The 15,484-nt window shown below is 39.8% G+C and overlaps 1 protein-coding gene across 1 annotated transcript; it reads right to left on the reverse strand.

The window, feature by feature from the left end:
• Window positions 1-9,576: 9,576 nt before the first annotated feature.
• LOC134667048 (bombyxin A-3 homolog) lies at window positions 9,577-12,047 on the reverse strand. The gene is made up of 2 exons (XM_063524348.1): window positions 10,589-12,047; window positions 9,577-9,804 (listed from the first exon to the last, which is right to left on the reverse strand). Exons 1-2 carry the CDS (start codon window positions 10,770-10,772, stop codon window positions 9,632-9,634), a joined length of 357 nt encoding a protein of 118 aa, XP_063380418.1. The 5' UTR covers window positions 10,773-12,047; the 3' UTR covers window positions 9,577-9,631.
• Window positions 12,048-15,484: the final 3,437 nt, after the last annotated feature.

The following is a 15,484-nucleotide window of genomic DNA, read 5'->3' on the forward strand; positions in this document are numbered from 1 at the left end:
ACACTGTTAATGCGACTATCATATAGCTACGTAGGTACTGTACTGATATGATAGTTGCATGTACACATGTGCTTAAGTGCTTACGTTTGGTAAAACTCAACGCAAACAGATGCGAAGGATCGCCATCGCCCAACGCCGAATATATACCGCATCCCTTTAGGGCTGAAATGGAAATAAGCTCCCCAGGTGTTACTATATTGTTTCGGGAATATTGAATTTCCTGAATCATTTTACATCCAAAATTAGAGCGTGATATTGTTGCGGCTGCATAAATTTGAATAGAGTTCGCTTGAGAATAGCAAATAGTTTTGTAAAGGTTGGAACTTGAATATTAGTGCAGCAGTGCGGGTTGTGAAGCTCTTTTGTTTTTTACGTGCAGTGACGTAACGGGCTTCCATATTGTACTGGGGCCTTACCATGATGTCCTTATTGTGATTCTGTTTAGGACTTAAACTGAATTGCTAAGGGATCATCCATTAATTACGTCACACGAATTTATGCATCTCGCTCGCACTAATATGCCAGTACGAGCGAGATGCAAGGAAAGTAAGTTACACACACGCTAGCGAATAAATCAAACTCTTGGTAATCTTGTAAGGCTACTGATCGGGGGTTAGGGTTAGGAGTTAAGGGGTCGGGGAATGGCGGTTGAAGGGCTGCTGGTTCAGGGTCGAGGGGTTCATGGATCAGGGGTTGATGCGCTGTGAGGTAGAGTGGTCGGGGGGTTGAGGGATTGGGTCAGTGGCGGGGCGGAGGATGGATTTAGTGTAGTGACAGGAATTATAATTTCCCAGACGGACTCGAGAAAATTCCTGATTACATATTTATTAAAGTATGCATACGCATACGCATTTAATGTTAATCATGATGTTGTTTTTCATTCATGCGTCGCGCTCTTAACAATGCATTAAAACTAAAAATGGAAAAATAAAAACTTTTTACAAAAAAAATAAAACCGACTTCAAAAAGGATGAAATAAAATATTATCCTTTTTAAGTCTATGCGTTACCAACTGATATGTTTGAAGTCGGTGCCAAGCCAAGTAGTAACAATACCCGTCAAAAATAATCAGCTTTATGACTATAAATCCCATTAGAACTGTACTAATAACTATTATAAATGTGTAAGTAATTCTGTCTGCCTCTTTGTCGCCTTTTCATGGCTAAACAACTGAACCGCTTTAGGTGAAATTTGGCAAGAACGTAAATTCCCTGAATTGTTTTATATTTTGAAATGTAGTCCTCTGAATAAGGGACGGGAAATAACTCAGTCCCAATCCCACGCTTGCGTGCCGACAAACATGGTACGGACTGTACCAAGAAGGTTTGATCGTGTGTTCTGAGGTGTGTTCTTAGGTACAGTCGACGTCAAAGATATGTTTACACTTTTGCACCTTACTCCTTTGTAATAAGACGAAAAGTGTAAACATATTTTTAACGTCGACTGTACCTACAGAAAGTACGTTAATTGTCGTCGTGTAAGGCAATCCAACGTACATCCTTATCGAATCGCACCAAAATCATGGTATGCTTCAAAAGTTGGCTTGGCACCGACTTCAAACATATCAGTTGGTAACGCATAGACTTAAAAAGGATAATATTTTATTTCATCCTTTTTGAAGTCGGTTTTCTTTTTTTTGTAAAAAGTTTTTATTCATATTCTGATGCTCCATATATAAATAAAACATTAATAGCGGATTGGATAAAAACATGGCAAGTATATATTATGAGTATCTAAGTAAATACAATATTCTACAATATTCCACTCTAATATGAATAATATCGTTGAGTGGTTATGAACAATACAGCCCATACGGTATCAACGGGATTACGATACTGCCGCGCTTAGCATAACAGCAGTAACTCATTTTGAAATCACTTTCAATTGTAGAACATATCGTACAAATACAAAGTGTACAATTGAATGACGCTTCAAAATTAGTTACTGCTCTTTTGATAAGCGCGGCAGGACAGGAATTCCACGAAGCACTATCTATAACATCGACCGAGCCGTATTGGTATTGGATTAGAGGTAGATTCTTCAGAGAACCTGCCTCAAACAGAATATCAAAGGGCCTACCGCGAACCACGTTCGACGTGTTGCCTCCCTTGCCGCACTTACGTACGAATTTACAAGTGCGACAGAGAGGCAACCCGTCGAACGTGGTTCGCGGTAGGCCCTCAGAGCCCAATTCATACTTCTGTGACATCACAGTGATACCTATCTCTATGTATGTGCATTTCGCTCGCACATGTCAGTTGATGTACTGACGCGAGCGAGATACACGGGCGATTGACATCATTTAGATATAATTTTGATGTTGCAAAGTAAGTTTAAAATGGCCTCTATATTCTCTTTGAAGCAGATTCTCTGAAAAGTGCCTCCACTAATCTAATTCAGGCTATCTTCATATCCTCTAGCCGCCCAGAGACCTATAAAAAGTAGACCTTTTCCATTCTAATTTGAACTTTGTGTTGACGAAATAAAATTTCATTTTCCTTGGCAAAGTTTGACGTATGGGCGGCTAGAGGATATTGCAAAGAGAAATCAGAATCAGTATGTGAGTGAATTGCAAAAAAAATGTACGTAATTAAGCGCAGTTAAGAAGCTGTGATTAGTCTTAACTTAATTGTGACGTTCCACGGAAAAGGGTACCTTATAGCGGCTGGCGCTTACGTCACAAAGCGCCGCAATAATATTCGAGCGACGTTAATAATAGCGTAAGCGCCAACCGCCATGAGGTACCTTTATACGTGGGACGTCACAATTGAATCATTTGTTTCACGAAAAATTGTTAAGTTAATTACATACTTGTTGTTTGTTCTGTAGCACGCTTTAGGACGTAGATACTAAACGGTTATCAAACTAGCTTCTGTCGGTGCAATGTTACCCAGATGTGTGACGCATGTAATTCTTCTACTACACGCTCTAAGGTCGGAAACCAGCAAGGCCACATTCGTTGGCCTGAAGCCTCGCCTCGTTTCCGACCTGGGGGTCGATTTTTGAATTTAGATCACTCGATTTCGTGTATTTCCTTAAATAATATCTTCACTACTAGGCATTTAAATTCTACTAATAGAATTGAAATCGAGTGGTCAATACCAATAGATTCCAAATTTCGACCGCTCGTATTTCAAAAATTAGCATTTCCCCGTTTTCCACCGATTTTTGAGTGACGAAATTGAGCGATCGAAATTCAAAAATTGGCCCCCTGGTAGTGAGCGCTTATCGGCGCGATTCGGGAAATGAATTAGAGATTAACTAGATACGATATAGTAAAGATATGTGACGTCCCACGGGTAAAGGTACCTTATGGCGGATTTTATTAACGCCGCTCCAATATTATTGCGGCGCTATGCGACGTAAGCGTTGGCCGCCATAAAGTACCTTTTTCCGTGGAACGTCACATATCTTCACTATTTCATATCTAATGAATCTCTAATTTATTTCCCGAATCGCGGCGCCAGCCGCCATAAGGTACCTTTTACAGTAGAACGTCACATATTTTTACTATTTCATAGATCTAGTGAGTCTCTAATTCATTTCCCGAATCGAGCCGTATACCGCTTATGCGCTTATAAACTATAAAATAAATATCAGATGATGACTAGTTTGTACTGGCTTCTCTGAGGTGCTCTAAAGCCGATGCCAGTAGTATCTTAATGATCAATAGCACGTAGTCAGGTGTCTCATTGAAGTGCGGGGGCACCGTGCCGTATCGCAAGATCGCGCCAAGATAGGACCCAAGTTCGGAGCCGTAGACAATGGGAAAATATTCATTAACATAATAGGAAAATCAAGGAAGTTAAATCAATAAAGTTGCCACCCTTTTTCCTGTCATCTTTGTATCCTGTATCCTAAAAATTGTTCCTTTTTGACGTGATAACGTCTTATAAATCGATGAACACCGATAGCATGCACGAAAAAAATTCACCATGTGGACAGATTTCTATGGTAACGTTGTGGACAGATCTCCATGGTAACGTTACGTAATGTAATGGTGATGTTTTCTTATGACGTTATCACGCAAAATAATCGTCCGTAAACCGACTTTACAGACAACCATATTTGTCGTCTTCTTTTCGTGTAGGGATCAAATTTCTTAAAATGACATTCTGTCTGTTTGCCAATGCTTTGCCAATTCCAGCCCTCCGGGTGTAACCCTCGGGAGATCCTCTTCAGTGCACATCGTTGAGGAACTCAGCCAATAATTACATACCTATACATTTTGATACAAGTGATTTCGTATTTATTCCACCCAGAATGAGGAGCTTTTCAACCCAACTAACTTGTAACGAAATGTATCAAAAATACATAATACAAATAATTTATTTATTATAATAACAAAGGTTGTATACGCGGTTGTAAACGTCAGGGCTATAACCGCGAAAATCGAAGTTCGCAAATTACGGGCATTTTTCTCTGTCACTCTAATTACGCCTTCATTGGAGTAAAAGAGAAAGATCCCCGCAATTTTCGAATTTCGGTTTTCGCGGTAGCCCCTCAGGGCGGGGAGCGCTCGCGCCGCCGCGCCGCCGTGGCAAAATACGCGAGGAAGAAGATGATGAACATAAATGTTGTATACCTACATGTGCTGAGATATATCCGTCAGACTCCAAACTAGGCTATATCTAAAACAACAACAACCAATATAAAATCGGCTCATCCGTAAAGTGGTCTGTGGTTCAGCCAGGCCCGCAATATATCATTGTCGGAGCTCAGTTGCAGTGGTCACTCGTTACATGGATTCGTTCCTGGCGTTATCTAACGTCATTAACATGACTGAGGGCTCTAGTAAACGGATTACATATACATGTGGCCATCCTAACTATATGTCAGCGACGGACGGACTATATATTATTATATATATGGTACCTTATGGTGGCTGGCGCTTATGTCGCATAGCGCAGCAATAACATTGGAGCGGCGTTAATAATAGCGTAAGCGCCATCCGCCATAAGGTACCTTTACCCGTGGGACGTCACATATAGGCGAACAATGTAGATTGTAGGCGAAGCTCTTTGTAGGTATATATACGTCTTAGACTTCGAAAATTGATCTGTAGGACTGACAGATTATCATCACTGAAAGTTATCCCTTCCCCATAATAAGGGTTGAGACCTAAAATTAACTGTTATATATACTACATATACTTCCGATAGATAAATCCCTCAGCTACACCAAGAGCTATCTTGTATATACGAGTATGTAGTTGTTTTTCGCGATTTTTTTCTATCGAGCCAACTATATATAATTTTTTTATATGTAGTTTTGCTTAGAGTCTCCTCGCAAATACATACATAGGTATAGTCTAATCTTGATTAAAACGTGTAATAATTCAATTTCAAAACTGTAAACCCTAACGGGCAAGACTGAAAAAAGTCCTCAATTCAGGCCTCATCGCCAACCCATAGTCTTATGGCACCTCTACACGATGGGCCAACGCCGGCCACTCCAAGGGACGCATTTATGCGTTAGAGGGAGCAAGTGATATTGCTATCTCATTCTACCGCATGGTTGCGTCCCTTGGAGTGGCCGGCGTTGACCCATCGTCTAGAGGAGCCATTAATAATTCTCTACTAGAAAAAAATACAAAAGAGGTTATAGGGTATTTTTTGTGACCTTTAAAGAATTAAATTATCCTCATGATTTGTAAGTCTGTTCAAACAACGTGCAACTGAAATCCCCACTAAGGATTCGCGTGGGGCTCTCAGATTTGCATTGACCAAACTTGTTAGTGGCTGAGCGGAATAACGGCCGTTCCGAATGAACAAAGAGCTTAACAAGCCACTCTAATTTGTATTTCGAGCGCTCCAGCTATTCTTTCAAGATGCCGGCAATGTTGTCTTGGAATACTAACATGTGTAGGCACCTAAAGGAAATTGCCTTTAGAGTTAGAAAGAAAAGTCAATGATTTTGATGGCACACTCAATGCAAGTGTTATTTTAAACATCAAATTTCTATGAAATTATATCAAGAGCTCCAGCTATTCTTTGTTGTCTTGTTTCTACAAAATTATGACAAATAACACTTGCACTGTGTGTATTATCAGAATCGTTGCAGAATAGTCTTGGTGGTCTGACTCTTTATCTTTAATATTTCAAACACTAAAACGACAGATCAGTTGGACAAACTAGATAATCACCCTGATGCGAATCCGCACGTCTCTTCAGAGTGTGAGCGAGACAGTGCGACACGTATATAGCGATGTCTAGCTCGCACACCGGGGTGGTGTGCGCTGTGCGGATCTGCATGCAATGTGAAGACCACGTAATGGCTTATTAATAATGTATCCATCGCCAATGTGCTGCTAGACGGTGTATACATAATTGATTCCTTCCAATCTGCGCTATTCTCCGGATTAATATTTGATTTATTATATTCCAGTAATATGTACAATTTTTATGATTTCTTTTTTATCTTCTAATTTTGAAGTGAAAACTTCTTTAGCGGCGCTGAGCGCTTTTTGAGGTGGGGAAAAAATTATAAACTCGATTCAGCGTAACGCAACGCAATTATACATAGTGCTGCAGACATTTTGGACTAGTCATTGAGTTTTCACTTCTGTCGGCACTCCCAGAGTGCAACCCGTTGTTTTTTTCTGATATTTCAAATGAAGTTATTTGTTATGGAAATATGAGAAATATTTATTTGTCTAGGTACAAATATCTAAGTATATGCAGCAACGCTGCATCCGAGGGCCTACCGCGAACCACGTTCGACGTGTTGCCTCTCTGTCGCACTTGTACATTCGTACGTAATTGTGACAGGGAGGCAACACGTCGAAGGTGGTTCGTAGTAGGCCTTCAGTTGTCATCGAAACGCCCGTCTGCCAATACCAAGAAACAGCGGGCCTACCGCGAACCACGTTCGACGTGTCGCCTCCCTGTCACACTTACGTACGTATTTACAAGTGCGACAGAGAGGCAACACGTCGGACGTGGTTCGCGGTAGGCCCTCAGCTACGAAAATTCCATGCAAACCGAATGCACTGCGAACGCCTAGAGAGCGACGTGACCTGCGTACTAAATGTAGATACCGATCTTAGGGCCTACCGCCAACACCGAAGTTCGCAAATTGCGGACATCTTGCTCTGTCACTCTTATTACGCCTAAATTGGAGTAAAAGAGACAGATGCCCGCAGTATAGGTACCAACTTCGGTAATCACGGTAGGCCCCTGTAGGTGCAGTAAGAGATCATGTTTCAATTTGTTTCTAACAACTGTTTCCTGCTTTTCTATGTGGAAGCACATAATATATACCTACATACTCGCAACCTATCTATTTTTAGGATTCCGTACCCAAAGGGTAAAAACGGGACCCTATTACTAAGACTCCGCTGTCCGTGGGTCCGTCCGTCTGTCTGTCACCAGGCTGTAAGTACCTAATGAACCGTGATAGCTAGACAGTTGAAATTTTCACAGATGATGTATTTCTGTTGCCGCTATAACAACAAATAGGTACTAAAAAATACCTACGGACGGAACCCTCTCTCGCACTTGGCCGGTTTTTTTTAATTTATCACTAACATACATACAAACAGACAGACTCGGTAGGGGACTTTGTTTTATAAGATGTAATGTCACCTAACTTGAGCTCACCTATAGACGTGTATTACACTGGCAATTATAAATAATTAAATCGGCATAAAGGCGTACCCACGGTGGGGCAAGGTGGGGCAGTTGCCCCACCATGGTCTCTGACCATATGCTAAGAATTCCTGTTTCAACCATACCCTGTTACAACGTACCCAGCCTCCCATACTTCTGCCCCACCCCTTAAAAAAATGCTTCGTAATACGACCATGATAAACACTCCAGGGGGCCGATTTTTGAATTTCGTTCACTCGATTTCTTCACTCGAAAATCGGTGGAAAACGACGAAATGCTAATTTTTGAAATACGAGCGATCGAAACTTGGAATCTAGTGGTATTGACCACTCGATTTCAATTCTATTAGTAGAATTTAAACGCCTAGTAGTGGAGATATCATTTAACGAAATACACGAAATCGAGTGGTCGAATTTCAAAAATCGGCCCCCTGATGTGTTGTATTTTAATGACTTTTATTATGAAGCAGTCATATAACTAAACTACAATAAAATCAAATTAAACTACATTTAAGCAGATCGGGTAATACTTAATGCAACTTACCTATTTGAAGTTTCCTGGAACTGTAAATTGCACTAATGAAACAACTTAAATTGTTTATACGACAACGGTTTCACTCACTTGTTTTTTTAGTCGCTATTGGCGACATGTTAAATTGTTTATACGACAACGGTTTCACTCACTTGTTTTTTTAGTCGCTATTGGCGACATGTTAAATTGTTTATACGACAACGGTTTCACTCACTTGTTTTTTTAGTCGCTATTGGCGACATGTTAAATTGTTTATACGACAACGGTTTCACTCACTTGTTTTTTTAGTCGCTATTGGCGACATGTTAAATTGTTTATACGACAACGGTTTCACTCACTTATTTTTTTTAGTCGCTATTGGCGACATGTTAAATTGTTTATACGACAACGGTTTCACTCACTTGTTTTTTTAGTCGCTATTGGCGACATGTTAAAAACAAGTGAGTGAGACCGTTGTCGTATAAACAATTTAAAATATGTCTCACGCAAGTTTAATATCAATGAAACAACTTCTAGCGCAACAACAATTATATTTTGAATTTAATATTTAACATAGAGAACCTTCGGTCTTATCTATCTAGTATCTTATTTAAGTTCATTTACATAATCGTTTTATATTAAAATGCAGACTGGGAGCATCGCGATTGAATAACAAATATTAGTATTATAAACTACTATTCAGCTTTTCTTTCATCTATATAGCGGACTGATATTTTAACATCCATGTTATCATTGGTGAAAGGCTTTTATTTTATTTGAGAAGCCCTAATATTTTCATCCATGGATGAAATATTTTGTGCTTACCCAGATAGGTTAATGTTTCTATATGAAATGAAAATATTCAAGAAAAAAAAAACCTTTAAAAAAAAAGTAAAACCCACTTTAAAAAGGATAAAATAACACCTATATCTCGTTTTATATGCCCTAAGCAACTGTGACGTATGAAGTCGGTGCCAAGCCAAATTGTTACAATTCTAGTTATAATTAATTAATTAAAAAAAATACGGTCGAATTGATAACCTCATCCTTTTTTTAAGTAGGTTGAAATTTATTTTTAATTTCATTTTTTGTTCCTTCTTAACAACAATAAGAGCAGGAAGACGGACCGTGAAATCTTTCACGGATCAGCACCTTAGGACAAGCCGGTACCTCGATACAACGAGGAACCGTGCTGTACGTTGCACAACAATAAAATTACGATATCTGCCTCTTTATCACTCGAATATGCAAGCGCGATACCAACCAACCAACGAGATATTTCGATTATCGCGGTAGGCGTTAAGCCTCCTCCACACTCGCGCTCAAATCACGGCGCGAAGCCGCGAATGCGAGTGTGGAGCGGGAGTTACGGCATTGGCAACTTGGATATGACTAGGTTCGTTCCAAGCTTCTAAACAACTTCTAAATCTCTATTATAAATATTTAACTGCATAATTTTATAACAATTCATTTACAAAAAAATTAAAATATGTTATAAGATGTTAGTTAACCTAATTACAGTAACCGAGCATTTCTTCCATGCTGCAGGGCTTATTGCAGCATTCGTCGACGATCCCGTTCACCAGCCTCTTGCCGCGCGAGGGAAGCGCCAGGCCTTTTGCCTGGTGGGGGGGAAGCCAAGGCCAGCCATAGTCCTCTTTGTAGTAGGGGGAGATGGCATTACCTGTGAAGAAAACCACATCATCATCTAAACTTGGAGCCAAGAGGGAGAAGCTGGTATTGTGGAGCGCCAAACCAGAGATGAGAACTGTATTTCTTTTTTTTATACTAAGACGATGTCAAACGTGTGTGCGGTCCGTCTGTAGTCTGATGGTGTGACACGCGCATTGCCGATCCTTCACGCTTAAAAGGATTCATCTTTAAGCCCCCTCCAGACTATGTGCGTGAATCGCGGGCGAAGCCGCGAACGCGAGTGTGGAGTCGATTTCGCTGTCTGCAAAAATCGACGCCACACTTGCGTTCGCGGCTTCGCGCCGCGATTCGCGCACGAGTGTGGAGGGGGCTTTAGATGTAAGTATCAGTGCTATTATGACTGTGGTCTTATATAGTTATGGGGGTTACAGAAGACCTGTTTACCAAAAGCTTGTAACTTGTAATACAAGTGGAAGTCTCTTTTTGACAACTTTTTTTAGAAAGGGACTTCCACTTGTATTACCTACAAGTAGCTTTTGATTAACAGGGCAGTGCATCTAACCCCATAATATCGCGGTGCCGCATGCTTCATACCATTCAGTAGAGACACACTAAAATAGAGCGAACTAAAGGACGTCGAACTTAAAGATGTCCTTCTGTTCTGCAGGAAAACAAGAAGACTCGAGGAGAATAGTGTGGGAATGCCGACGAGACAATAACCTGCACCTCCAACTCCCAGGGAATCGGGCTGAAGTTATTACAGCTTTTAGATTAGAGATGGTTGTTAAACTACACTACAACAAATATCTACTCACCGAACAAGGGCCCCTCGGATCTCTTTTGGTGTCTCTGCATGAGACAAAGCTCCGATATCGCTATAGCGAGGTTTCTGCCGCAGTAGACCTGAGGACTGAGGTCTTGCATCATCAGGCCGCCGCCAATATGACCAGAGCATAGCGCCAAAGTGAACAAGAATACCATCAATATCAGGACTTTCATCTGTAAGATGAAACAGTTTTTAGAACCGGCATAGCATAAAACAAATAGACACTTATATATTCATGTGAGCGTCAACCTTTATTTGAAAATGGTTTCTTGAATATTTTGCAAAACGGGCTGACAACAGCATTGATATTTTGTGGAAATTGAATTGCTTTGTGGTCAAAGTAGCTTATAAAAGCAATTTGTTAGCATACCTATTGAATAAATTTGTTTATAGAGGCCGAACGCGCTTCATGGTACATATTGCACAAAGGCAATACATTTAAAGCGATTGTAGCTGAAGGTTTTGACATGTGGCTACGGCTTTGAGGTTGGTCGATGAGCCGATTGAGACGTTAACATTAGGTAGGTAGGTACCTATGTGTGCCGCTGGCGTGTGGCTACCGCTGAGGTTCGAACACTTTGAATCGCGGTTTGATTACCTATATAATATAGCTGGTCAAGCAAATCTTGTCAGTAGAAAAAGGCGAGAAATTCAGATTTTCTATGGGACGATAACCCTTCGCGCCTAGATTTTTTTTAATTTGCTTGACCAACTTTTACCTAGCTTAATTAATTAGCTAATTCACGATAACAAAAGCTATATAATATATTATATTTCATCTTCTTCATTATATAATATGTTTCATCTTTCTGTAACCATATAATGTGTTTCATCTTGCATACACGTTACAACCTAAAACATTAATTTACCGCCGCCGTCAACAGAAACTTAAACAGGTAGGTACATATTATATTGTTTAGCAACTTACCTTTGTAGTTAAACAGACCACACACCCTGAAGGAATGCGGTACAGGGAACCTCGGGACCCTTATATACCACCTGTCTGTTATGAATGTTCAAGAAATGTCAAGACGGTGTATGTTAAGTTTCCCTAATGCTTTATGAAGTGCCCACGCATAAATAACAAGTAAATGAGAGAATTTTCAATTGAAAGGGGTATGTTCCAGAATTGGGTTTGATTTGCTCTGGATTTTCGAGTTAGTACGTTTTGGATTTGTGTTAAGTGCTGGGAAGTCTGATTATGGAAACAATTATGTTTAACATAGGTTAACGCAGGTATAATTAAGAATTAGGCCGAAATTAAACAAGTTTTACATGTAAAGTTCCGAATTTTCGGAGATTCCGGGGCAAACTGCCGAATCCGACACAAGGACGCTAAATATCGAACATACAATTTTCAAAGTTCCGGTAAGTATGTACCTAATCCTAAAACGCACATCACCCCTAAATAAATTGTAGGTAGGTTGGTACTTGGTACCTCAAAAAATACACAGAGTTATATTTTCAAACAATAAATGTTTTCTTTGACTATGTGATCTTCTTGACTTATCATTATCAGTAAGTGGCCGATGATTACAGAAACATTCAGTATTACCCATAAATAAATACTCGTATTCTGTCGTATACATAGGGAAAAGTTTTCTTAACAAAATGACGGGACACCCAGCTGGCCCTGCTTAAGTCAAAAGTCCTTGATGATATTTTCAATATGAAAATTTGAAATGCCGTCAATGCAGTGCGGGTCTCATCAATGTTTATAAAAGTATAAAATGCTCATCGAATTGACAGCGTGTTACATGTCGTTTTATTCACAAGAGTGACTGGTAACGTAGGTAACAAGTGAGGCGCGCAACGTCGCTTCCGATGTTCCCGCTCATCGCATCTGACGGGTTAATGGCGCGGTCGTCGAGTTGGCGCCCGTCTTCGGCTGTTTACTGAACATTTTAAACATCGACCGTATATTGACCTAAGATTCCTAGCAAATATTGCGTTCTCGGAGGTCTGACTTAAACTGGTAAGATGATTGACAAGTGACGTGTTACCCTTTGGCGACTTTAGGTATTCCGCTAGCGGTTTAAATAAACGCTCCTCAAACTTATAAGGACTACCGTAGGTAGATAAATGATATGCGTGCCCACTAATGTTACGTTCGTACTCAACATCATGAGTTGGCGCGGAAAAAAATCTATTTTCATCTCTCCTGTTCGGAAAGTTTACCTTTCATAGGCAAATAACCAGGTGGAAAATTGCATTTCTCACCCTAGGGTGGAAAGTAATTTTTTTTTAATTTTTACTTCGAGCAACGGCTAACAGCAATATATGCCATATTATAAGCTCTCATATCAGCTTCCGCATGGCTGAAATTGGCGCCGTTTACATTTTCAAGTGATTCGAGTGACTTATAGTTATGTAGTTTACCTATTATATCTGTTAATAATTTGTTCTAAACAATTATACTTACCAATAATAAACCTACATTTCTCGTGTTTAACTTTCCTCATAGTCGAAATGAAAAGTAGAGTGTTTAACTCGGGTAAAAGTAACCATCTCACCAGTGGCGGATTTCCCATAAGGCACAGTAGGCCCGGGCCTAGGGCGGCAAAATATTAGGGGCGGCAAAATATTAGGGGCGGCAAATTGTGACAAAAAAATTCGCTGATGATAACAAAAAATAACTCAAAATTAGGCCAGGCAACGAATTCTCAAAAAAAGGTACCTATAGAGGGAAATGCATGAAACACAATTTTAATTTGACTTTGTACATACCTAACTTTATTTGGACTATCTAGGAGGTGAACATATCAAAAGTCCCCGGCCGTAGTCCTTGAGCCGGGGGAAGAAAGGGGTTTGAAGGTCACATTTTTCGGTTTTTCGCTTATACATATCTCGAAAACTATGCGTTCTAATGACATGCTCATTAAACAAAATGAAAGCGGGTAAAATTTGCTACAAGCTACAAGTTTTTTGATATCTTGAGGGCCCCGTTTTTAGGGTTCCGTACCTCAAAAGGAAAAAAACAGAACCATTATAGGATCACTCGTGCGTCTGGCTGTCCGTCTGTCACAGCCTATTTTCTCCGAAACTACTGGACCAATTAAGTTGAAATTTGGCACACATATGTATGTTTGGTTTGTGACCCAAAGATGGACGTGTAACGTAAATAAATTAATTTTAAATATGGAGGCCATTTTTGGGGGGTAAATGAGAAAATTAAAAATTAAAGTTTTTCAAACTATATCGTGTTACATATCAAATCAAGGAGCTCATTGTAAGAATCTCAAATATATATTTTTTTTCATAATTTTAGGATAAATAGTTTAGCAGTTATTCATGAAAATAGGCAAAAAATGACCATTCCCCTCTTTATCTCTGAAAGTACTGGGTCTAAAGACCTACTAACTTGTCCTTTAAACTTCTCTGGAATTCGCTGGAGGCCAAAAGAAGGGAATATAAATTTATATGAGTTTTTATAGATATAGCAAAAAAAATGTTTTTCTTGTTTCTTTTTTAGATTTTTTGAATGTTTTGTAGGTACATTAAAAGTAGTGATGTACCGACTATTGATTTGGCCGACTAGCCGACTAATCGGCGCTCGAATGGCCGATTAGTCGGCCGACTAGTCGGCTAGTCGGCCAGATCATTAGTTTCGTATAAGATCAGGTGAAAAACAATAGTTTTGCTCTTTTGGTTGCGCTATTCATAAATTAGCTTGGCAAAAAGGTGTTCTCTATATGTTCAAAAACCTATCACAAAAATCCTCGTTCAATTTCTGTCTTTCTTTTATTTTGCAATCCTGAGCACACCGTCAGTAGGTACAACTTGTAGGAGGTATTTCCAAGGCTCTATTTCTCGTACGTAGTTGCCAGTTAAGAACCTATCCCCTGTGGTCAGCGTCTTTACGAGCAACGTGCCCTGTTTATAAGTCTCTAAATTCTGCAATAACATTAATAGTTCCCCATGGCTCCACCATTAAAAAAAACAAGAACTGAATTATAATAAAATTCTTTAAGTATAGAACTTGGCCATGAAATTACACGAGAATCAGTTGAGATCGACCTGAGAAAAACACCAGCCCACCACCACACGATAACGATCAAACGGTCATGCAATTATATGAACAAAAGTTTTCACACCCTGAATAGGTATTTTAGTAAAATAGACAAAACATATGGTAAATATTGACTGTTGGTTTCTTTTTTTTTTCTGTTTTTCTTTCACTAATAAAGTGCCGACTAATCGGCCATTTTTGCCGACTAGTCGCCGACTAATCGCCGACTACAAATGTGGCCGGATAGTCGGCTTTCCCGACTAGTCGGCGACTAGTCGGTACATCCCTAATTAAAAGTCAATGCTATTGGTAAAACTGTCACTTAAAATGAATAGGTAAGTATTTGCTTATTTATTTTTTTCGCAAAACCTATGTTCCCATGATCATATCACAAGGACGTATAGTTTCTGAGATATACCTAATAAGCGGAAAACTGAAAAATGTGACCTTCAAACCAAACTCCCCTACCCCCGCTCAAGGGGACTTTTGATATGTTCACCTCCTAAAGAGTCCAAATAAAGTTACTAAATTAAAAATGTGTCTCAAGCATTTCCCTCTATACTTTTTCGTTGCCTGAAATGTAGTCAATATGATGGGTGATGCTGAGAAAGGGGCGGCTACAAGGCCTGGGGCCTAGGGCGGCAAAGACTGCAAATCCGCCACTGCATCTCACCCTCAAACTATCGGCGCTCTCTCTTCGTTCGAGCGCCAAAATATCTCGGGTGAAATGGTTCACTTTCCACCCTTGGTTAACAATCTACTATTACACATATCTGTGCATTTTATATAGCTAACGCAGGGCTCGGAAACCGTTTTATTTTTCAAACCGGTTTCGTTCATTCACCCTCGAACGAAAAGGACTTCGATTCCGTTTGC

The sequence above is a fragment of the Cydia fagiglandana genome, chromosome 8, assembly GCF_963556715.1.
Source record: "Cydia fagiglandana chromosome 8, ilCydFagi1.1, whole genome shotgun sequence".
NCBI lineage: Eukaryota > Metazoa > Arthropoda > Insecta > Lepidoptera > Tortricidae > Cydia > Cydia fagiglandana.

Excerpts from the sequence above, each read along its gene's own strand:
- LOC134667048 (XM_063524348.1), bottom strand. The coding sequence starts at position 10,772 with ATGAAAGTCCTGATATTGATGGTATTCTTGTTCACTTTGGCGCTATGC. Across the intron at positions 9,805-10,588 it reads ATCCGAGGGGCCCTTGTTCG|GTAATGCCATCTCCCCCTAC; the intron begins GTGAGTAGATAT and ends TTTTCTTCACAG.